Source organism: Theobroma cacao, chromosome 3 (assembly GCF_053813885.1).
Source record: "Theobroma cacao isolate CCN51 chromosome 3, ASM5381388v1, whole genome shotgun sequence".
Classification (NCBI taxonomy): domain Eukaryota; kingdom Viridiplantae; phylum Streptophyta; class Magnoliopsida; order Malvales; family Malvaceae; genus Theobroma; species Theobroma cacao.
In genome coordinates this window covers 37480238-37504864 of record NC_142641.1, presented here as the reverse complement: position 1 = coordinate 37504864, position 24627 = coordinate 37480238, and the positions used below count along the sequence as shown (strand labels likewise).

The following is a 24627-nucleotide window of genomic DNA, read 5'->3' as shown; positions in this document are numbered from 1 at the left end:
TTTGCTCCAGTGGGTTTTTTTCTTGGTGGGTAATGGGAAAGAAATGAGAAAGAAAGAGAAAGAAACTACTGCTACTACTACTACTTCTACTTCCTTGTATAATCCTCTCGCCCTTCTACTGCTACTGCTCTTTATTTGCAACAACCCCAATATCTCTTTCTCTTTCTTGCTTCTCTTTCTTTCTCTCACCTCTCAGTATTTTTGCTTTGTCTGCTATCCATCTATACTTTCGGTTTTCTTGGATTTCTTTCTCCTTTTCTTTTGCTACCACTTTTCATCATTCCTTGTTTCCTTTATCTTTGGCTAACAATTTCATGATTTTCTATAACAGTAACAATGTCACTCACAGGATCCAAGAAAGTCCTTTCAATTTCCCACCATATTCCCCGTTTGTTATTTTAAAAAAAAATCCCAATTTTTTTATTGCTTTCTTTCTTTCTTTATTTATTTTTGCGGAGGATAAATTTCAACAGTTAGCCTTCTGTCTGTGTCATGGTGGGAGATTGGACCACATTCTTTCCTGGGCATTTGCCATGCGTTCGGATATTATATCTAATACCATCTGTTATCTGCAAATGATTGGAATGAATACTATAAGGGAAGGATTTTGGGGACCAAAATCTTGAAGCCTGCAGATTGATTGGTGATCAGTGATCATCATTTGTTTAATTTGTGCAATTTTCTATCTCCCTCTGCCATCAAGTATCTCGAAATTTGATATGTACATCAATTAACTAGAAGTCTCAATATATATTATAACTCTTTTCTATACTCTGTAAACATTAGACTGACATTCCATTCATTCACAAATGGATCTAAACATTCATAATATGCAATGATAATTCAAATAATGAAGAACAAAAAATGAAAGTATATAAATATATGTACATATAATCCACGAATTTTCAGGTGGAGCTTATTAATGTTTGCAAAAGTGACATATACTCAATCCATATGATTAAATATGTTGGCAAGGGCGTAGCTCTTCTTCCACTTGAAACAAATGCCATGATGATTGCTTAGGAATTCGGTTTGTGCTTGAATTCATATCCTATAACAAACTATAAGCCCTTATTAATATGTCTTCTTACCTCCCAAGTAAACAGACGGATTGTTGTCTAAGTTTCATTTTATTTTCATCTCCCTCTTTGATGGATAGTATGTATAATCCCATTAGTTGAATTAGTACAAAATTAAATTCTCCAAATTAATTAATGGTACCAGGATAAACAGAGAGAAAAAATAATAATAACACGATCCGTTAAAAGACAAAAAGAAGATGAATGATCCAACAACCAAAATCCGTGAAAACATAAATTGGCAGTCTGAAACATGGAACGGAAGAAGGAACACTATCACTGTCAGTGGGATGTCATGATTCAAGCTAATAACATCCCCTGTCTGTCATGCTGTGATGCTTTTGTCCATGGAATAATAACATCGCACTGCTTTTCAACAAAATTGGCATTTGGGCGCGGGGTGTTTGAAATCCCAGCGCCTTGCCAGCACAAAGTCCAAAATGCCCCCCGTGGGGCAGTGCAGCTCTATATATATTTGTTCATTAAATTACACTAATGTTATTGTAGGTAGGAATACACTAGCATTTGCCCTTTTTTCTTCTCAGCTCAGTTTGACTTTGTTAAAGCTATTCCATGATGGCCGTCTACTTTGTATCATTAATGTTGCTAAAGCATTTCTTAAGATTAGGATAAAAGCTTTGGAAGACAATCATGAAATCATCCCCTTCGTATTTTATTAATTCAGTTTAATCTGGGTTTTCCCAAAACTCCATCAAACATCTTTTTCTTCAATATCGATGCAAAACAATATCTACTACTTCCATCAGATATCTAGGCTTGGTATAGTTTAAATGATGTATTTTTCTTGTTTTAAAACCTACTTAATTGTACATGATTAAGGTGCGGATTGTGGGAATAAATTAAGATATATTATGCTGGGAATTATTACTGCTATGATTTGGGATTAACATTGCTCTCTTTTTTTATTTTTTTATTTTGTTGTTAATAAACAAAAGTGAATTTCAAAATGGAGGATGATCAAGGCAACATAGTGGTTCTAAATTTTAAAAATGTTTTTGATTTGAAAAGTAAGCAATTTCTTTATTCCCCAAAACATGAAGAGAAAAAAGAAAAGGTTATACAAGTACATTCTTGTCTCTTTCATGGACCTCATTCTATTAAAATTTTATATGTTGGCAAAATTGAAAGTTTTAATACTGACCGATGGATCAACATCAAACGGCATTCATGCTGAGCCAGTAAGAAACAAAAGAAAAAGTTTAAGGAAGCAATCACATAGATTTTGCAATACAGCAAAAACGAGAACGACAGTTCCACAGTTCGAGAACTCCAAGCAAAAGCAAAGCTTTCGTCACCCAACAACAAAACCTGGGGTCTTCTTTCCAACAGAATGTTCAGTATAAAATTAATGACATGAAATAAATGCAAAGTTTTTAGATGAGAAACAAAGAAAGGAAGAGAACAACGAAGAAAAATAAGAAATATTATATATATATATATATCCAAAAACAGAATTAAAGTGTGCAGTCCGTTTGTTTGAGTGTGAGGAAGAAATGTACGTAGGAGTAGTCACCTTCTGTAGTATAAATAAAGGACGTTCTGGGAATTTATGATTTCTCTTCTTTGCGCATGCCTTCCTCCTCCCAATTGCTCTCCTTTTATGTCCACGCTTCTATCACCTTTTCTTTTTTCTATCACTAATTTTTACCCTTTTTCACGTAAAATAAACACAAACAATGGAGTATTACTTATTGAGTATTACTTAATGGGTAAAGGACATTACTATATATAGTTTGCAACTGCAAATGTGGAAATGTTATGTTCATGTAATTAATATTAAGTGGGAATACAGCTAGATATAATTAAAAGCATTATGCAGATTAAGATGACTCTCTATGCATTCAGATGGTAGTTCAAAAATTTTAACCATTTGCGTGCATTCTGTGATGAAAGGTACTTGGTACACTTTCCACGTCCTAAAGCTCTTTGGTAAAAACCCCATTAATATCATACCATAATGTCCATAAAGACATAATCGATAGATGATGATGTTTGAAACCATAAAGGAAGAAAAAAACACGTACGTAGTCAAATAATAAGTCAAAAGCACAAATACAAAAATACCCATTAGAAGACTGTGCAAGAATACAAGCACACACAAAAACAATTACGAACGTACATTTGAAAGAACATAGGGAAACAAAGGTACACGTAAAAAGCTACACTAGGCGGATGATTGCTGATGGGCACGACACAGGCCAAAGGGGTCCCTTCTCTTTTGATTTTGTGTTTACAAAACGGCAGAGCTAAGGCCTGCGATTGAGAGAGAGAGAGGGAGCAGCATGGCTAGGCGGGGTGGCCAGGCCAGGGAATGGCGGGTGCTGGGTGGGGTCCAAAACTCTTTTCCGCTTTGTCTCCCTCATACCCTTCATTTGCAAAAGGGAGGCCATGGATGGGAGACACTGGCATTATCTAGGGGGATCACGTGCCTGGCATGTGCAGGAGGTGGGCGGGGAAGGGGTTTGGGATTTGGCGTGAAGGGCATGACCCTACCAGCAAAGAGTGCCATATATTTGTGGCATGAACACGATGATGAGGATTGGGCATGCCCTGCCAGCTGCGCCCACGCCAACGCGTGATTTTGTCGTCTCAATTTCCGCCCTAACGGTTGCTCAAAATCCTTCCAGGCCTTAACAGTCTCTACCTGTGTCTTCTTTTAGACGGTTTTGTCCCTTTTCTGTTGTTCTAAATACAATCATACTCTCTGTTCCTTTTTCCCCTTCGAACTATCTTTAGGGCACGCATGAAGAGTGTTAGTGGAAGCTACCTTTCCCAAACACTGTGCTGTTTAACTTGCAAAGTGGAATCTATTGGCTAACCAGGCATCTATCTAATCCATACCATTGTTGTTATGATTTGAAATGGAAAGTCAAATTTGTCATTATTTACGGGTTTTATTTATGGATAAAGTTGAATTTTGCTTTATATTATACTTTAATTTTACAGAATTTTGTTATTATATTTTTAATTTTATTTATTTTTAGATAAAAATAATAAAATTAATGAAAATTTTGTCCCTTACATTAACAAAACATCCTATTTTTGTTACTTTTTATCCAAATGATCAATGAAATTAAAAGAATATTGGAAAAATTGAATAAATTTGAAATATAATAACAAAACTCAGTACTAAAATACAATAGTGGCAAATTAATTTGACCTTAATCTTTATTTTTTTAATATAGAAAAGAGATTTTTAATAGATTTTCATATTGACAAACTATCTTTTAATAAGTTCTTATTCATACGCTAACTTTGTAGGATACTAATATATATACTATTATAGATGACGTCTCAATTTCAAATTTGTTATAATATATTTGTGAGGTGGTTTTTATGAATAAAATTAAGAAATTTTACAGATTAAATTAAACAAAATCTCGTAGTGCAGATCTTCACAATATATTATGCGAATTATATAATGGAAAGGTGAATTGAATTACCACTACACTTGATTAATTCAAAAGTTAAAGCAAACGCATGGTTTGGAGTTTGAACATTCGAAAAGCATATAAGTTATTGTTTATAAATTTAATCAATTTGCGTAGCGAAAGCCTTAACAGGGTTTGAATAGATCACAACTAGTCGTCTTGATGAAAATTGATCTAATATTTAATTTGTGTTGCGTTATTATTTTTTTTTATTTTTTAAGGCAATTTTATGCGCATTTTCTTATTCTGTTAGGTAAAGACGGGGGAACCGAATTATGTTGGCATAAATGAGGTAGGAAATCATGGCATCTTCTGTTGACTGGTCTGCTACTGCATGCTGATCAGAAAGAAATTGCATGACAATAAGAAAAATATAAGGCTGGACTATTAATAATTACCTTCCATACATCTGGCAAATTAATAAATGGGAAAAAAGGAAGCCAATATTTTTCTGCTTATAGGTGCTGCCTGCTGCTCTCCCTGCCTCCCATACCTATCTCAGGCATTTACTTTATTCATCTTCCCCTTACCTGCAAGTTGTAGAGCCCAAGTTACGAGAACCCTTTTGATGGCATTTGTAACTTTATATATATATAATATTCTTTTCTCTTTATTTTCTTTCAATTAAAAATTGTTTACTCCCATAGTGTATGCGTATGGCATTGTCATATGCAATTGAGATAGCCAAGCCTGTCCATTCTCTTTGTGATAAGAAGTTGCAGAAATCTTTATTGCGATTAACATTTGATGGCGTTATAGCTTATTTAACTAGTATTAATTCCACCTTTAACTAAGATGAGGAAGCAACCACATCAAATAAGGAAAAACCAAAAGGGAAAGAGTTGAACATCCCTCTCCCCATCAAATGGGTATGACGAGACTCCTCTCTCTCTAGCCTAGCTCCTGACGCTAGATCAATGTTTGAACAATTTTGGATAATTCAGTCACCCTTATTTTCACACTTACGCACAACTTTGTACGTAAAGTGGATATCCTATTAACCTGCATTCGCAGCTGATTGGGTACATGAGAAACTTTGAAAGCTCTCTTTTGAAAAGAAAAGATAAAAAAAAAAAAACCCTCAAAAAGAATTACATACACAACAAAGAACTGGAATCAGGCAGCATTCAATGTGAAGCAACTTGTGGATTTTGCCAACCATGTCTGCCCAAAAATTTGGCAAATTGTTGGATGATAAAACTGGGTGCCTATGTCTCATTTTCATCTAAAGCTTTGACAACGAAATGCGTCGTGCCATAAATCAAGTAATTCCATACTTTAATTGTGTGATTCCGTGAACCGCTAGTGCGTGTGGAAATGTATATGGGGTCACATTAAACTCGAATAATATGGACTTGTAGGAACTCGTTTTATTATCTTCATTCCTTTTTTTTTTCTGTGCTTTACATCGAAAACGATTTGCAATAGTTAAATTTATGCAATTATTTGAGCTTTTGATCAGCCTTATCTAATTTCCTTTTTATTTTTCCTCTCTTTTTTCCCTTTCAACATTGGCTGGCATTACAGCAAGTTGTGCTGATTCCTCAATGGCACATATGTTTTGGCAAAGAAAAGAAGGGCATTAAGTTTAAAGCCAATTAACGAAAGGAGGTTGATCTATATATTGTCGAATATCGGTTGCTTATTAGATAAGAAGGCAGCTATGTCAAATCTCGCAAAGTTTGATATTGCATTAGATATTTTTTGATGTTAAACTGTTAATTTTAAAAAGAAAAAGATAATTAACTAATTTTCATTCGACCAAAAATTATTTATATAAAATATATGTTGCGAGTGACGAATACTCCTCAACTGAATTATTACCCTTGAATGCTATGCATGATTAATTTCTAGAGCTGTTTCATATTAAAACGTCAGGCTCTTGCCTTTAATCAAGAATCTATCTCTGTTTTTTTTTTTTTTTTTTGTAATTAAGACATGTCCATTGCGACAAAATTAACCACATACATTTATGGCATTATGAGTGGCCTAAATCTAGACAAAATAAATGGGTATATATTCATGGCATAATGAGTGGCCTAAATCTAGATGAAATAAATGGATATGGATGTCTTTTGAAAAGCATACATATATAAAATCTTTTTTTTTGAAAAAGATATATATATATAAAATCTTAATTGAAGAAAAAACATCAATAAGCATATGAGATGAACTTCGATTTGATTTAAACCTAAATTGGTCTAAATATTTTATTGAACTCTTTAGTTTAACAAAAGTAAATAAATAAATAAATAAATAATTGAACCTCTATGCTAGAAAATAAATAAATAAATAAACAACTCTGCTTTTAAGTAACTTAATTTACTTATTCACGACATGAAATAGTGTAACAATACTTTGCTCAATCTAATTAATTACTAGAAATTGGTTTGGGTTGTAGCCTGATGTAGTGGTGAACACCGTTTTCACGTAACAGTGAGTGGAAAAGCAGGGGAGTGACCCACACGTGAGTGAGGGGTCCTGTTCAACAGAAACAACTAACAAGAAAGGAGTTTTTGTTCCTTTTATTCCACGTTCGGATATAGATAGATAGATAGATACATTACATCAAATATCTGGTACCGAAGTACTCATCCATCAATCTCCTAAAAAAACAAACCAGTTATTCAAAGCAGTCCGGGCCACTTACCAATTCCATGCCGCGTGGCACCACAGTGTCTGTTCAAAGCAACTTAACTAATTGTCCCAGCTTTGTGGTCACTTTTAATTTACCAATTGCCTCCTTAATTTGTTTTATCGACTAAGTCTATAGTTTTTTCCCCCTAGGCCTGGTGGCTGCAGCTGTGTGCTTCGAAGCCACGCTTGATCACTTGATTGAAGGGTTATATATATACTCTTAGCACATAGCAAAATGAAACAATTTAAACCCTGGGATTCAAGAGAAGGAAAACTAATGACGTTGGATGATGGCCAATTGTCTAGAAGAGTATGTTAAATTATTTAAAGTAGTCAAAATAAATATGAATTTACATTCGAACATTTAGTTCAATGGTTGGTGCATAATCTCTTTATTTTAAGAGTAAAGTTCGAATTTTTTTCCCTCAATTATGAAAAAAAAAAACATAAATTTGATTTCATGCAAGTTGGCCTTGACAAGAATACTTATTGCGAGCTTGAGTTAATTAAAATGAAGAAAAGTAACGGTTGCTTTGCAAGAGTTTGAGCTATGGCCTTCGCTTATATATAAATGAAAGTTAGCATGCAAAATCATTTTTGTAATATCTAAAGTTCATATTATGTATCTAATTTAAGAGTTCATCAGAAGGGTTTAGGTCTCCTCCTTAAAATGAGGTTGGACACTTTGACTTGCTGCTCATTATATTACAAGACCAACTTTAGACAGTATTTCATTTGAACAAGTTAATTGGGTAATTCAACCCATTATTTAATAGAAGCCGTTTTCACAATAAGAAAGTATCAAGTACGATTAAATTCATTTTAACTTGGCATTATTTGGAGCAATTAATAGAAGGAAAAGAGAAAAAAAAAGTAGTTTTTGTCATATAATGAAAAAGAAATATTTGCACACACACACAGAGAGAAAAAGAAATTATGCACAACAGCACATGCTTGACCTAAGTTTTTGCGCTCTCGCAACCCCTCCCCCCACCTCCACCCCGGCCAAATAGAAAAACCAACATGCTTATACTGAGGAGCAAATTAAATACTCGTAAACATTGTTAAATTTACATGGTCTCTCAGTGGTTACCTGAGGTTGATAGGTTGGGATTGATTTGATGGTCTAATAATGTTGGGTGCTGTTATAAATCATGACCTATGTTTTGGGTTAATTTTGGTGGCTTGTATGGGGTTATTCTCGGATCTTCTGTGGTGGCTTTTGTAGGAATCGCAAGACTAGTTTTAACTAGCTAGCCTGTCTTTTGTATCATGCATGATACTTAATTAAACTATTGGCTTACAGAAAAACAAAACCGTGATCACTTGTGTCAGTGCTATACAAAATTATATAGTTGTCAAGCAAAATTAATCAGATTGTGAACTAATCAAGGCCTTAAGGCAAGGACAAAGATTAAGCAGAGAGATCCAAAATGCTGTAATGAAAAGAAAAAATAAAGGGGTAAGAGGGTTCCACAAGAGAATGATGAAAGAATTGAACATACTCGAGAATAAGATTGGGTGACCCCACTTCTCCATTTTTTCTGCCAAAAAAAAAATAACAGTGGCTTTGGCACTCCTTGCATTTGACTTCAAAGTCACCTCTCTCTCTCTCTCTCTCTATCTCTCTCTCTTCTTCGGATAGGTCCTTTATTTTTCAATCCACATTATAACAATATATTTCTCATATCCCTAAGTGGAGAACAAAATTATGAGGGTTTGAAGCTGAGTGAACTTGGCATGTGAGACGATCTCTCTAAGTCAAGACTTTACTTGGACTTATTAATCTCTCCTTAAGCTGAACGTTTTCGTCACTCTCCGTTAAGAGAGACTGTGCCACACCTGCTTGTCTTCCGCTGCTGCTTTCATCAAGTAACCTTTCAAATTTTTGGAATGTAATAATAGGAGTCCAATTCTAACTTTGCTTTGAAGGCCTGTGGGGAAAAGGCAAGTGGTTATCTACAGTTCTTATCTCATAGACAGACCAAATTCAGCTTCTCTGATTCTTATTAGTGAAATGACGTGAATTACGTGTTCCTCTTGGAAGGAATCTTATGGTTTTTATTTGCAGTAGTTACCATTCATTTTGCTGATCAGTTGGTCAACTGGGTATCAGTACTGAACCCTCAAAATTCTCAAGAGGGTCGACTGTCTGATGTATGTATACTTTAATTTCTTTTGTTCTTCTGGTTCTGGTGCCTTAATCTGGCTGCTAGTCATTACAGGGTTACTATCAATATCCATGAAAGAAACGAATAAAGCCTGGAAAATTGCTTCAATGATAGATTTTAGTCGTAGTGAAGTCATTGTGTCTTTGATCTTTATATAGAAAACTGACGGGGGAAAAAGGCAAAGAAAACAAAATTTTACAGCCAGGTAAATGGGCCACAATTTTGTTGTTTATCATGAAAACACACAAAATTAACCAAGCTTTAAGGGAAAAAAAAATTTAGAAAGTTAATGAAAGAAGATAAATAAGGGTTGGGGAGAGAGACACCCATGTGATCCCAAAAATATTTCAATAATCACACATTTGAAAGCTTTTAACGGTGGGTGGGGTGTGTCTTTGGTGACCAAAGAGATTTTAACAAGATATAGCAAAGAGGATTTCAAAAGGGGAAGGGGTCCCATATACTATCATTATATGTCATGTTCTCTCATTTGGTTTTGTTTTTTTAAAAAGAAAAGAAAAAAAAAAAACAACAAGCAAAGATGCTTTAATGTGAAGATACGTTTGAGAGGGCACCGCCACTTATTTTGAGAGTATGTGACTGACAAGGTAAGAATAGACAACCTAATGATTTAGACCTTCCAAAGGAATAAGAAAAAAGGGACTACATGAGGTTAAGTAAAGGGATATTATTGAGTTTTTGGGAACTTGCCTTCTAATTACTAATTACATTTTAAAAAAAATAAAAAATAAAACCCCCATTCCCTCGTTAATGATGATGTAGTTGGTAACAGTGGCATATTAGTGCTTCAAAAATATGGTTCTTGGTCTTTACACTTAAAAATTAGTAATTTGTTGCAGACTAGATATACACAAAACTGAACTTGTCTGCTTAAATTAGGATATCAACTATGATATGTAATGTGGGTTTTTCTTTATAAATGGATTTAAATTAGAATCTTGTATAAAAGGTATGAAGGTGAGATAGAAGCTTACTGTTTTAACTTTTCTTCTAAAAAAGATATAGTTCCAAAATCTTCTCCCTTATCTATCCTAAGAATTCTCCCTGTCCCTATGAGATATGTGTGCGCAATATATTTGAGCTTAGTTTCAACTCCTTAACTACAAGACTTGAGGGTTGTAAGGAGCCTCTCTCTCTCGGATTGAGGTCAAAGAGATGTGGGCAAATGTTAATAGAACTAGTACTAAATAAACAATAAAGGGGATGGTTTAGAATCAGAACCTTAAATAGAATTCTTTTAGTACCATTTCCTTTTGAACAAATCACAATTTACATAAAAAGGGATGGCTTGTTAATACCAGTCCCACTCATCATGTGGTTAGGTTAGATTATGGATATATATATATATTTTTTAAAAGTAAATTAGTGCCAGCTCCTTATTTTACTAACATTATGTAACAAAATTTTAGGAAACATAAATGATTGAATTCTGATAAGTTGCTGTAGCCCCTAATTTACAGCTTCTTTGGAGCTTTGGAGGTACCAAAACCTAGTTAAATGTTTGTTCCTTTAGAAACCCATTTGACCAATTAGACGATTAAATAATTCTCAAGAGCTTACCTTTTTTTCTTCCCTTTTCTCAATAATTAAAAATATTAATGACCAGAAAGTTTTAGACCAAACTAGAAACTCAAATGCTGTTAATGCTCTTCTTTTCTTTTTCCCCTAATGAATGCAAAGGTCTGGTAGTCAAATTGGCTCCTGGAGGTACATTATTTTATTAACTAGGGCACTAGAGAGGAGCATAAACTTTTGTTTCTACCCTCCCATTTTTAGCACCTATCTAGACAAAGGGCATCTAGTATTTCTCACACCAAGTTGCTACTTGCGTTTGGGATAATGTTGTTTTCTTTGGTTTTTTTTTTTTTTATGTTTTTTTTTCCGACCAAGATTCTCTCTTGAATTTAAGTTTTAGTTAAAGTCATACTAGATATATTTTTTGTCAAGGAAGTGAAGGAAATGTAAACATCAGTGTCCTCGATCTATAGTAAGAATGAGAACTCTGGACATTCCTCGAAATTTTGACAAAATAGAATTTCGTGTCAAGTTGAGTTGCTTGCACTCACTCGGTAGCTCTTAGGTCTACATCGTCTTTGTTTCCAATATAATGAATCTATTTTTATGTTTCTGTTTGTGGGAGTGGAGAGGCACTCAAGCATTACTTACCGTATGCTGAAGCAAAGGACTTTTAGCATGGAAATCCACTAGGAATCCAACCTCCCTACGCAAAACTCAAAACCATCATCATTTTGTTTTAGAAGATTGGAATGGGTTTTGTTTGTTGGATACTTGTCTATACTCTAAAATCCCTAGTCTACGTCTTAATCATCAATTTGCATTTCCTCCCAACTTTTCCTACTTTTCCATTTTTTCTTGTTTTGTTTTGGCTCAAAGCTTGTCATTACAAGCTGCTCCTGTTGTTGGTCTCTAAAGAGTGACAGTTTGACAACCCTCTATGAATCATCACCTTCTTCCTTTGAGGCCCTATGCCCCTTGCCAGTTACCACCCGGTTGATTTGTTCTCCATTTGTCTTAATTTCCAAGAGTTTGAATTTAGATAACAAGTAAAGAGATTTATAAAAAATTTTCTCTCTTTTTTTTATTAAAAAAAAAATTAGGAGAAACATGACACAGGATGGTAGAAGAAATCTTTGAGTCAAGACATTATAACATACTAGTAAATAATCAAATCAAAGTTACTTTTGCTTATGACACGGGGGCCACAGGCTCATGCCATGATAATGGTTATTATTATGGTTGTTTAAACGTTTATCCCCTTTTCCCTTAGGTAACATCATGTATATATTACTTGTATCTTTTATGTCATTTGATATAAAAGGGAATAGAAATGATTATTGACGTACAAGCCATCACAATTAACAGGAACAGGTGGGTGACAATTCTTGCCCAAAAATTACTTTCCGTTGCTTCTGTTTTACCCCTTTTTTGTATTATTCAGACAATGAAAATGATGAAATTAGAAAAAAACACAAAAACCCAACAAAAAAAAGACGATCTAAAAGTGAAGCAGTCTATTTCTGAAAAATTAAAACAATTTCAATAATGAAAAGCAAACAGTGGAAAGAAAGCAATATCTGTTTTGAACACATTATATTGTTCTGTTGTAGTAAACCACTCGTGTCCCTGGTCCATCAGGAATCGAATGATCCAGTTTCAGAGGAGACTGTCGGCCCAGACTACCTAGCAGAAATGAATCTGATTTCATAGTAACGGCATCGTTGATTCCCTGGACGTGGGCAGAGAAAAAGAGAGTGACCACCCTTGGTTGGACCGGCAGATATTTCTAAATCTATCGTTTTTCTCTTCTTCACATGTATTTTACAGTCTTCATCCTTCCTGCTTTATCAGTTTTCATCGCTAATCGAATTTGTCACTGAACTTTGGGACAAGCAGTGACATGAACCAGAAATGTCGGCAATATATCTTTCTATTGTAAACTGTCAGGAAAACAATGGCTTAAAAGTTTAGACCTTTTCAGGAGGAAGAGATCAATTAAACAGAAACAACAGTGTGACAATCCAAGTCCAGTCTACAACATCCTGGCCCCATAAAAACTGTAAATGCTATGTATCTCATCAGCTATCCGCAATCCACAGAGCTATGCCTGGGAGGACATTCATAAAACTAAAAAATTCTTGAAGATCCCGTCTACTAGTATATGTTACAATTTCTCTTTCTGACAAGTCTACTCCTATAATGCTACAGAGAAATTCCTTTGCATTCTTCAATTGAATGAATTTCAAAACTCTATTCTCAAACCCCATCACAACTCTCTTAGTAAATGATAAATTAGGGGAATATGAGAAGTAAGCTTAAGGGAAATAATCCCACCTTCAATTTCAAAAGGCATTTGTGCAAGTTCTTGATTTCAGTCCAAGTGGTCGCGGAAACGGATAACTTTGCTGATAAAAGGCCTCTCACGGCGATAACTATTCATGAAGATAGAAATCATGTGTTAATCAAGAAGTTTTCCGAATCAAAACATTAGAAATGACCTACATGCATGCATGAATAAGGTATAAACCAATAATACATTGATAAAACTGTAATTTTAAGTAGTTTAGAGAACTTGAAGCACTGGAATATACTTACATGACAAAGGCTGAGATGCAGAAGAAAGTGAATCCGATGGAAAAATGAATCAAGAAGGATGGCCAAAAATTTTTCCGGTCCAGAAATACCTTTTCAGAAATAAGAGTAGTTACACCAGATAACAACAGCATTGGCCAACCTGAAGGCAAACAGCTGTAGAAAGAAAATGAAAAAGACTCCTGCACGGAAGAAGGAAATGAGATCCAGTTTAAAGTTGAGAACTAGAAGTTAGCTCCAAACATGATAAATTTACACAATTAAAACCATACCTGGAAAAAATGTTTGATGAAAACTGCAGAGTAAATAATCCTCAAAATCATATCTGTTTAATTGTCAAGTAAACAGAAGGCAATACTTTTAAACTAAGAAGATCCCTTTTTACTAAAAATGGACATATTTGGGAATCAAGGAGGTTTATGAGGATGTCTCTTAAAAGGTCAGCCAGCTACACATCTAACAAAAAGGCAGGAAAGCAAGTATGGATAAGCCAATATCAGCAATTGCTGAAAAGATAACTACTCAATATAACCTTTTTTTCTCCTTGACAGTAATGTTATGGACCTACTACATAATTTTCAAGTGATAATCACATCCAGATGTGTGGCCACATGGGTACGGAGCTTCCCAAATCTCGAAATGCCACCATACAAACATAATTTTGGTAGCAATCCAGAGTTCTTACACAGATAGCATGACTGACGGAAGTGCTCTAGGCAGGCTGAACTGCATGTGTTAGAAGAAAATTGAACAAGGATGTGCAACTTTGGCATAAACCCAATACACTCATCACTTTCTTATTATCTGTCCAATGCCTATATGTTTAATGCAGTAAGCGAGCTCAACAGCAGTACTTTTCAAAATATTGAAATGTTCCTGTGGCACCTAGTTGATTCACTAAAAGCAAAAAGCTCATGGCTAGCAAAAAATAGCCTCATTATGATAAGGATACTCAAAGAATTTGCAAGAATCAAACCAACAGCACCAGCAGACCGTATTAATAGGTAATTTGATGCTACATATATCACTGAAAATACAAGCAATGAATCATTTGAGCGTTTGAGTTGGTTCTCTGTTGCAACTGCATGAAGAAATGCTTCAGAAGTCCCTGATGCAAAACCAAATACAAGAATAACTGCATCAACAACTCAAGTAGCAGCAAGAAATATATCCGTAATGTCACCGCCAAGCATATAATCTCCATCCAGTAAAATCAGATATGTTGTCTAATATAATGTTGATAACAAGAAGTAAACAATCCAGATTTCTGCCACTTCAGCATTGATATCATAGCACCTTTTGCAAACAGGTTTTGAGAAAACAAGTAAAAGAGAAAGAATAAGACTAAGCCGCCCAAGTTCAATACGACACTCGACTCGGCGATAATGTTAGGCAGCCACAGCTATAATTAACAAGCATAATAACCTAAATTTACTAACCGTTCATAGCCAAAACAATGATATAGAGACAATAATAACGAAGGGCCGCTGAAGCTTCTCCATCACTCCATTTCTGACCATACAACAGTCTGACGAGAGAATAGGAGTAACTAGGGCCAAATGCCAAAAATATGAGACCTACAAAAAAAGTAGTAACATGAGGAAAAAATAGAAAGAGGGCATTATTTTGTTTTAAAAAATGATCTTCAGGCAACAATGGTTGCCGAGGGCATCTGAAACTCAAAAGGAATGAAGCAGGTTGTGTTTTGACATGAAGTTGTACTAGCATATGATAACCAAAATAAATATTGGCATAGAATAAATTTGTTCATTATGGTTACTATTTACTAATATATCAACACTAAAACTAAGCAAGCATTGAAGATCGACCAGCAGAAATCACAATTTCCATTTCTAAAGCTAGAATTTTACTATTTTTAAGTCCCAAAATTATTATGTTATTCATAAATTACTTCCAGAACCAATTGAGAACTTCATTATATTACCATGTTGTTAGCAATGCCAAGAAAATCTATCCTACAAAAAGAAGACAAATATAAAAAATTACAAAAAGAAAAACTCAATGAATGACAAGAGATGAATTAAGAACATACCAATTAGTAAAACAAGCTTCAAGGCCTCAGTAAGGCTTTCTCCTATCTTCTTGCTTTTATGTGGAGACTGTCCTGTCAAGAGACACACATTTAAGAAAATAAGTGTTTGAGTATATAAACTTTCAAAGGCAACTAACTAATAAAATCTAGCATTTAGAAAGTGAAGTCTTCATGGAAGCATGAAGTAGCTTACTTAAAGGAAAAAATAAACAGAGTTGTGTGTACATAAACTTTTTCCACATCAACAATAAACACATAAAAGATAACCAATGTGTTTAGGCTTTAAAGTGCAACAGATAGAAATGAATGAATCATCACTGGGAAGGTAGATTAATACGTAAGGGAAGAATCAGCATTGAGTGCTAGCTTGGTGCCAACTCCCATGAAACAACTTCCATCAAATAGTTGGAGTTTGGACCAGTAGCATAAGAAGTCATTCAAATATCAAATATAGTATTCATTTCATGCATAATATTGAGATAAACCACCAAGCCACATGAAAGAATATAAGTTATCAACATTCTGAATCTGTATGTGCCAGCAGCAATTAAATTAACCAAGCTCCCAAACACAAGCAAACATATTCATTGTACAAATGATATATAATAGAATTTTTCTCATATTTAATGGGAATTGGAGAGTTCTTCTTTCTTTTCCTCTTCCTCCTAACATCCACTCATTCTCTCTCACTTTTCCCCCAAAAGAAAGTGCTTATTTAATTGAAGCACATCCTATAGCAAGCTGAAGCACACCCATTTGCTTGATGTAAAACAAAATAGGAGCATGACTCTAAGAGTTGAAACAGCATAGACAAAGCAACTAGTCAAAATATTAAAGTTAGCCAGTCATCTGATCTAAAAAACCAAGTTGGACAAGCTAATTCATTTATTGACGATGGAATAGTAGTTGTCTAACAGAATGAGTATATATTGTTAAGTGCAATATTAGAATCTAAAAACAAAAGGAAATGAAAGACATACATGTCACAGAATGAATTAAGGAAAAAGGAAAGTAATAAAACCTGAAGCAGACCTGGCAAATGTAGCATATGAACTTTCTTCAAAAGGAAGAAACACCAACCTGACCACCAAGCTCCCTAAATTCAACAAAATCGCTGGTTTAGATTTGCTCTCTTAAAAAAAAAGCATGTGAAATTAATCACATTTCTTAATTGTATTAGCAAAAGATTAGAATAATTGCATTGTATAAACTAAAACAGTCTGGTGTCAGAAACCTGCTAGCTAAAATTTTGTAAAGCATAAAAAAATTGGATGAATACTCACCTAGTTTATCTACGAGTCCATAAACAGCTTGGTTATAAGGTGTATCAAGCCATACAAGGACCATCTTTTCTCCTTCTTGAAGAACCAACTTCTGAAGGGATTGAAGAGTAAACAACATACACATTTTTCGGAGCTGCTTATCAAAATCCAGGATATGTCCTAGCCTGCAAAAGTTGTGCTTTATTTATAGATAATCTGGACAAAAGTACTTAAATACAGCGCAAGTAGTTACTAAATAATTAAGAAATAATATGTCTTACTTATCCCAAAAAAAAAATAGCAAAGAAAATAAATGTGTACTGTAGACATAAACTGAAAGCAAATAAAAAAAACATATGTAGGAAAAATCCAATGATTAATGATTTGTTAAGAATCATACAAACAGGGTTAAAGCCCAACATGTGGCTATGATTCTCAAGTTACTCAGATAAAGCAGTTATGATGACAGCTCTAAGCTAGCATCACGATGTTAATTCATATGAAGAAACCTAAATGTCCAACATATCAATGTAGAAAATGACAAAAGTGGATGAGTATACTTATCTACCATTAATTCAAGCATTCTTTAATCCACAAATAAGGACAAGAAGGACTAACAATTCAAGCATATATATTACCACATAGATAATGAGGTCAACCATTAGAAGCACCGGTACCTGAAAGGAAAAAGATCAAAACTTCTAAATGCACAAAGAAAATAACCCCAATAGCCCAGGAACAAGCAGGATCCATATGCTGCTTGAGACAATGCAAAGACAATTCCCTTCTCCTGTAAGAATCAGGTTCAAACAAGTTCATGAAAATCTTAGGAAACAAGAACTCGCAGCAAACCCACATAAATAAAAAAGAAACTGACAAAGTTCTATCAGGGACCATAAATAAGTTTTAGATGTTTATAAGACAAGCAGACAAAGATAAGAGAAACAGAAAGGATGAATTAAAATATTGTTATTCAAACAAAAAGTTCTTCTAGATAAAGTGCCCAATGCTTATGCTCAAAGGCAAAATGATCCACCATAAACCTCAGAAACACTCAACCTCATGCATTACAATCAGAACCATTAACATTAGCTAGCTGCTGTCATTCCCTAGAACACTAATGCTTGGTAAAATTAGAAAATGAGAATGCAACAATATATTTAATCTAAGAAAATTAACTCAAGAATCATTAATAAAAGTATATGCAACCATTACACAGCACAAAACACACATTGCCAATAGGCAGATCAACATCATCTATATACTAAGACTGAAAAAATAATCCATCTAAAAGCTTTACCATGTTAGTGAGGTTCACAATTAGGATGTACATTGTTATGCAGCGTAACAACGTAGCTGCAGTTTCAACAATTAACCGCAGTTTGAGTAGAAACAGTGTCTGAGAAAGGATATAGAGAGGTTCTGCCAAGAGCTCTGCTATACATGCGTAACCTGCCAAAGAACAAAAAATTATTCTAGCGAATTAAATTGTCTTAAAAGGAATATCACTAAGAGTGAACGGAATAGTCAGCTGATCACAATTAAGTTGGTCTTGGCCGCAGACTCCAGATAGAAGTCCTTGGTTAATTAAAGCACGTAACACCCTGACTTTCATACAATTTGGCCAAGAATATCGAGAATCCTAATTATATAAAACAGAAAATCTTTTAACTTTATCAAACAAAATCCATGCAATGGGTCTATGTTTAAAGTCAGTAGAAGTGAAATAGAAGGGACAAAATTGCAATACATCACGAGAGCCAACATTAATGAGCAGAAGGCTAATTTTGCAGTGGCTACATCTAAACATGCCAAACACGCAAAACTGAATGCCATCAACTAAATAAAATTGGCAATTAACAGCAATTTCACAAGTAATTAATAAAGAAAACTGAAAAGCATGTCAAAAGGATTGGCAAATTTTTCATAATGAATAGCACTTTGAAAGACGCAAGAATAGTAGAAAGTTTGGAAGCAGTTATAAGCAATACCATTAATCAAAATAGCTTGAGCATATGGATCAGAAAGATGTAGTCCTTGCCACCAGAAGACAAAGACACATGCCAGAATTGTGATAACCACTCCAAGTGGGAAAGTCATCCAGGCCACTTTCAACAGTGTTGCAGCATTGTCTTTTGTTGAAGCACCTTCACTGTAGCACATGACATATCAAATCTGGGTGTAAACAAACAGCTAGAATACATAAAGCCAAAAGGTCCTCAACAAAAGTTCACACTTTATAGATGGATGGAACCCAAGAGGCTAACTCTTCTGAACCAATAAGTTGATGATACATAAATTCTAGCTTATATTGACAATAAAGATGATCAAATTGCTCTCATATTATGAATTTTAAAAGCATTTTTACTCGTATTTTAATTAATCAAGTTTAGCTATGACTCTTAATTGATCCCTGTTTTTAAGATTACAAAGATTCATACTAATTACAAAAAAAAGCAAATTCGATATTTAACCAACAAATACAGAATCTACAATGGAGAACCAGCGTGACCTTAATACGTTTTGTATATCAGTAACAAACAGTCAACCACAGCAAAGCGAGACCAATAAAATCCCGAGTTACTGCCTACTAATCAAGCATTTTCAGGCAAGAAATAAAACAAACAAGCACAAATTATTAAAAGAAGCAAATAAACAGAAAATAATGTATAATGAAATCAATGAAAAGGAGAGAATCACAATCTAATATCGGCACGCATGCAGGCTCGCCGGAATCCCTCGCGACTAAGAAACAACACACATGTCACAAACAGATGGAATTGAACAGCATAAACCTACAAAGGAAGAAGAAGAAGAAGAAATCAATTTATAACAAATTGAAAGTGAATTTTAAGAATCGAGAAATGAAGGCAAAGCATGGTTGCAGCTACCGCATAGTCCTCCTCGGTGAGGTGCCTCACTATCCAGGAATTGAATATGAACGGGATTCCTCTTGACAAGAACTGTGTAGCTATAACTCCCAAACCAATTACAAAAAATAAAAAATAAAAAAAGAGGATCAAATCAACAGGACTGACGAGTGACAAACAATAAATTGAAGTGGCGAGGGAATTAGAACGAGAACTGACCCAATAAGTATTTGAAAGTGTGAGATAGATTTGTACGGTCAGAAGCTTCAGACATTTTAAAATCCGATCTTACTATTTTAGGTTTTCCTTTTTCAAAGAACTCAGATAAGTAATCTTCAACCGGTTTGCGAAATCAAAGGCAATGAGATCGAATCCCTAACTGAGAACACAGAATTGGAACCAAAAATTCAAAACCCTTATATTGAACTCAGTCTGGTTAACTTCCTGGAGGAATATATTGTCCGCCCCAAAACAACCTTCCTGGCAAGAAAACGTTCATCCAATTCCCAGTTACCAGCTCCCGCGAAATCAAACTGGCCCGATTCTTTATCTGCCTACGCTTCCATCTATCCCAAGGTCCATCACTACTTTCATTGAATTTGAACCTAAAAGGTTGACCCGTTGGCGACTCAAATACTCAAAAAGGAACCCAGATTCACCAGGTTGATGGACACCCTAAAGTGAAGCGGACTGTGTTGGGCGCGTTGGGCCGGTGCTGAGAATGTAGTAAATATTTTTAATGAACAAAACAAACTGAAATTCTTATCTCAAAGACCACAACAAACAAACAGAAATTCTGCCTGAATCAAGAGTAAATTTTGCTTTCTCTGAGAATAGATAAACGTCTCCAGAGAACAGAGACATGTCCCTGCTTATAAACTACAGTGTCTTCTCTCACGATACGAATTTCTATTAAATAACTTCATATTTAAAAACAAAATAAAATTTTAACTAGAAGTTCAGATATATTAACTTTTCTATTTCGATGAACGTATGTTTCTGATTTAGTTATCAATTATATGACTTTTTTTAAGGTACATGGAATATATAGCTTTCTGTGTTAGGCTGTTAACATGAAAAGCTGACCTTAGAAATAAATATAGCAGGGCTCATTACAACTTACAGGCAATGTCTTTCATGCATATCTCACCATTACTATACGACTCCAAAACCAGGTAATAGTTACCGGTCAATAACTTTTGGTAAACAAAGCCAAAAGTCAATTGGTGGCCCAAAGATGTAAGGCACAAGCATTTACCACTTAAACAAACACTTGGAATTTAACAAAGCATTAGACAAACTTTTAAGGCATTTTTTAAGTGATGAAATATCCCACACATGTTTAACGAGCACAGAACTCAATAGCCTCAACATAGACGATTTAGAGATGTCCAAACACAATAAAACTGTCCCAAAATTCTCAACCCTACAACAGAAATGAAGGTAAGACGGAAACAAAAGCACCAAATATGGTCCAGAGGATCAACGGTAGCGACGAAGAGAGAGTGTGTTGTTTCTCTTCCAGTTTGCCCTTCTTGAAGGTCGGGCCTTGTGGTGCAAGTGTCCCCTGCCACGAAGACCCCTGTATTTCTTGCCGGCAGAGGTGAGTCCGCGAAGTTCCCTGTGCTTGTGTACTGGATTGCAGATCCAGTTGATTCTTGGGTCATTGCGAATGGCATTGTGGGCAGGATCAACCAATATGACCTCAAAGTATTTGTATGTTGAATCCTGCAGAGACAAACTCAGGACATTAACACAAATCAAAACCAAGGAATCCTAGGAAAGAGTTGGGTGTAATCTACACAAAAATGGAAGATATACAATTGATTGGTGTCAATTCTTTTGCTATGAAAGAATGTCCGGTCACAAGTACCAAATCAAATCTTTCTTCAAAAAAATAACTAAGATGTTAAAAAAATTGTGCTTGGCAGCAGAACTCACCTCATTGATCCAATACGAGTTAACAACCCTAAGGCCACCAAGCTTCCGACCAGCTCGTTCCTCTGCAACTGATCGTTTGCTGCGCTGGAATTTCAGTTGGGTGACACCCTGGTTTGTGGGTTTCCCATACACAATACCCTTAGGTACTGGTCTCTTCCTTCCACCACGTCTTACACGGACACGATAGACAACATAACCCTATTAAAATGCAGATTTAGTCACCGGACATAACAAACAAACAGAGAAATATTGACAGACACAAAAATATACTCAATGCAGATATGATGCCAAATTACAACATTAACTATATGAAGGAAACCATGCCAGCTTACATATAGGGAAAAAAGATATAAGAAGAGAAATGAGGTATCAGATATTAAGTTGGAAACATGATTTTCCTAGTTACATCGAGAAGCAAAAAACATATAGATGAAGTGAATTCAAATGAAACAAGCAAAATATTGTCCTCACTTACATTCAACATTGAATTAGACACATTATAAGAGTAAAATTATTTATAAAGAAAATGCAAAATCCAGAATTCCAGATACTAAGCAGGTTTTCAAATTTTTGGATATAAAAACTTTTCTTCCTGAAGTTTTCGTTTGAATTTCTTCTTATTCATCTTTTAAGTGGATAAACATTCCACATTGAGGCACCAGAAAACACAGAGTAAGGATTAAAGCAGGATGAGACTTGAAAGCAGTTCTTAACCATGTAGTACATTGAACTAACACTGGAGAATCAAGTGAAAGTTCTTATCAACATTACTGCTATGTAGTTTAGAGAAGAAAGGATAATCATGTAACTAAAATATGTTATAACTATGATGAAACAAATATAATAAACCAAAAATTACAATATCAAAAACAAAACCTCATAAAAAGCAGACGCCGAATCCAATTAAATAAGTTTACCTGCTTGGCTTTGTAACCCAAGCGACGAGCCTTGTCAGGGCGAGTTGGGTGGTTGACACGCACGATGGAAGGGTGCTGACGGTACTCCCAGCACCTTACCCTCTGCAAGAACCTCATCACATCGGATTGCTTCTTCCTCCATAGCTCTGACACGTATTTGTAAGCCCCTAGTTTCACAAATCCCAACAAATAAAAATCATCACAAATCAGAATCCAAAATGCCAAAACAAAGATCGATCTATATATATATATATATATATAACAAAGCAATTAAATACAACCCTTTTCATTTTAAGAGACCTCCTCCAGTCAGCTAAAAGCCCATTCTAATATTTAGTATCTTACTCTTGAATCATAAAATAATAATAAAAGCATAGCCGAGAGACTAACCAGCCAAAACCAAATCTCCAACAAGTTTCTAGATGTTATTAGAAAAAAAATACATCAATCAAGCCAAGAATAACCCATCACTCTACATAAACAAATAAACAAACTCGAGATTTACAACATAGTTTTAAACACAAGCAATATAGAAAATGAATAGACAATTAACTGTTAAATCATGATTAGATATGAAATGGCTAAAGAGAAATGGCGTACCCATCGCTGCTTGAGCTCCTGCGGTCTCTGGTTTCAGCTAAGGAGCTGCCCAACTAGAGATATATGATCCCGAAGTCTCATTAGGGTTTTAGAACGTATCTGGTGGTATGAATTGACAATTTTACCCTTTACTAGGTCCTCCAATTGGGCTGCTTGGTCAATCCCTAATGCACCGAAACTGAAACGGGGTCCAGGTGAAGTGGATCCGACTCTGTTTTTCTTAGTTATATGAGGCCTGACACAAAAGATAGGCCGAAAATCCATAGTTAGGCTTGAAATCTTTTGGGCCAACCCGATTTTCCCTTCATATCGGACACAACTTTAAAAAATATGAATCAAATAAAGTTTAGATTTTTAATACTCTCGTTCTGTTATATTTGTCTCTTATTAATTTTTTTATCAAATAATTTTAACTTTGACTATTATTTCAAGAAAAATAAAGTCATAATATTTTTAAAAATATAAATTTTGATTTTCAAAAAATTATATAATATTTTAAAAAATAATTATCAAAATTAATTTCATTTGACAAAAAAAGTAAACAAAGACAACAAAAATGAGGCAGAGTGAGTGTTTTTGTTTGAAGAAAAAGAAATCAAATTTTATTAAAAAGAAATCATATCCATTACTAAACTAAAAGTTCAAAGACTGAATAAAGTTTAAATAATCTAATCGCATGAAGGATAAGATTTTATTTGAATTTTTTCTATATATAGTTTTCAAATTTTCTTGATAAGAATAATTACTTATTTAGTGCAAGTTGTAAATTATTTTGGAACCGACTATTTCTAAATAGTCTGATATATGTGCTATGCTTTTATTGACTAATATAAAACATTTCAATGTCCATATAAATGAAGTGCTCTCATTCCTACAACTTAAATCCTATAAAACAAAATGAATATTGTGAGAAGTAATTAGTTTTATGTATAACTATGTTTGTAAACTTATACCTTTATATATATATATATATATATATATATATGAATTACTCAATTCTCCAAAAATTTCAAAGTGAAAAAAAATAGATAAATAGATGAATAAAAAGAGCTTGTAAAATACTAGTGAAACATTTAGAATGCATGGCAATCTTGAATTTCAATCTTCAAATTCTCCTCTTTTTACTGGAATCAGCTATACTTTTTCGAATTAAAATAAAAAAATTTATTTAATTAATCAAAGGAACAATGAAGCAAGTTAATTAGTTTGGATTAAAAAAACCAAAAAATTTAAATGAAACCATTTGTTAGTTTTGTTAGTTGTTCATTCTCGCAAAGACACCTTTTTTGTTTAGCAATGATTACATTAAGTGAAAGCATTGAAATCCTGATAAAAAAAAAGAGGAAAAAAAAGGGTGAATTCATTGATACGAGACTCTAATTCCTTCAAAATAATTTCATATAATACATTCTTAATTGTGATTTAATGAGCCAAAGGTGGAGTAAGAATGAAGAGATGAAATGAAATGAAAGATTTAATTAAGAAATGTGGGTCCCTGTGGAAACTTAGGATAT

The 24627-nt window shown here is 34.3% G+C and overlaps 2 protein-coding genes across 3 annotated transcripts; both read right to left on the bottom strand.

The window, feature by feature from the left end:
• Positions 1 to 12837: 12837 nt before the first annotated feature.
• On the bottom strand, positions 12838 to 20540 carry LOC18605333 (lipid transporter). Of its 2 annotated transcripts, XM_007038281.3 has the most exons (14): positions 19875 to 20536; positions 19677 to 19756; positions 19486 to 19580; positions 18777 to 18937; positions 18086 to 18237; positions 17463 to 17575; positions 16807 to 16970; positions 16545 to 16619; positions 15524 to 15595; positions 14910 to 15047; positions 14423 to 14578; positions 13743 to 13795; positions 13474 to 13652; positions 12838 to 13310 (listed from the first exon to the last, which is right to left on the bottom strand). In XM_007038281.3, exons 1-14 carry the CDS (start codon positions 19927 to 19929, stop codon positions 13250 to 13252), a joined length of 1554 nt encoding a protein of 517 aa, XP_007038343.3. In that variant the 5' UTR covers positions 19930 to 20536; the 3' UTR covers positions 12838 to 13249. The 2 variants fall into 2 exon arrangements, with proteins under 2 accessions (XP_007038343.3, XP_017973702.2); XM_018118213.2 differs by lacking the exon at positions 14910 to 15047 and having other exon boundaries at positions 19875 to 20540.
• Positions 20541 to 20946: 406 nt separating this feature from the next.
• Positions 20947 to 23217, bottom strand: LOC18605332 (large ribosomal subunit protein eL15). Its single transcript, XM_018118605.2, has 4 exons — positions 23114 to 23217; positions 22514 to 22680; positions 21597 to 21794; positions 20947 to 21383 (listed from the first exon to the last, which is right to left on the bottom strand). The coding sequence occupies exons 1-4, from the start codon at positions 23115 to 23117 to the stop codon at positions 21138 to 21140; spliced, it is 615 nt and encodes a 204-aa protein (XP_017974094.1). The 5' UTR covers positions 23118 to 23217; the 3' UTR covers positions 20947 to 21137.
• Positions 23218 to 24627: the final 1410 nt, after the last annotated feature.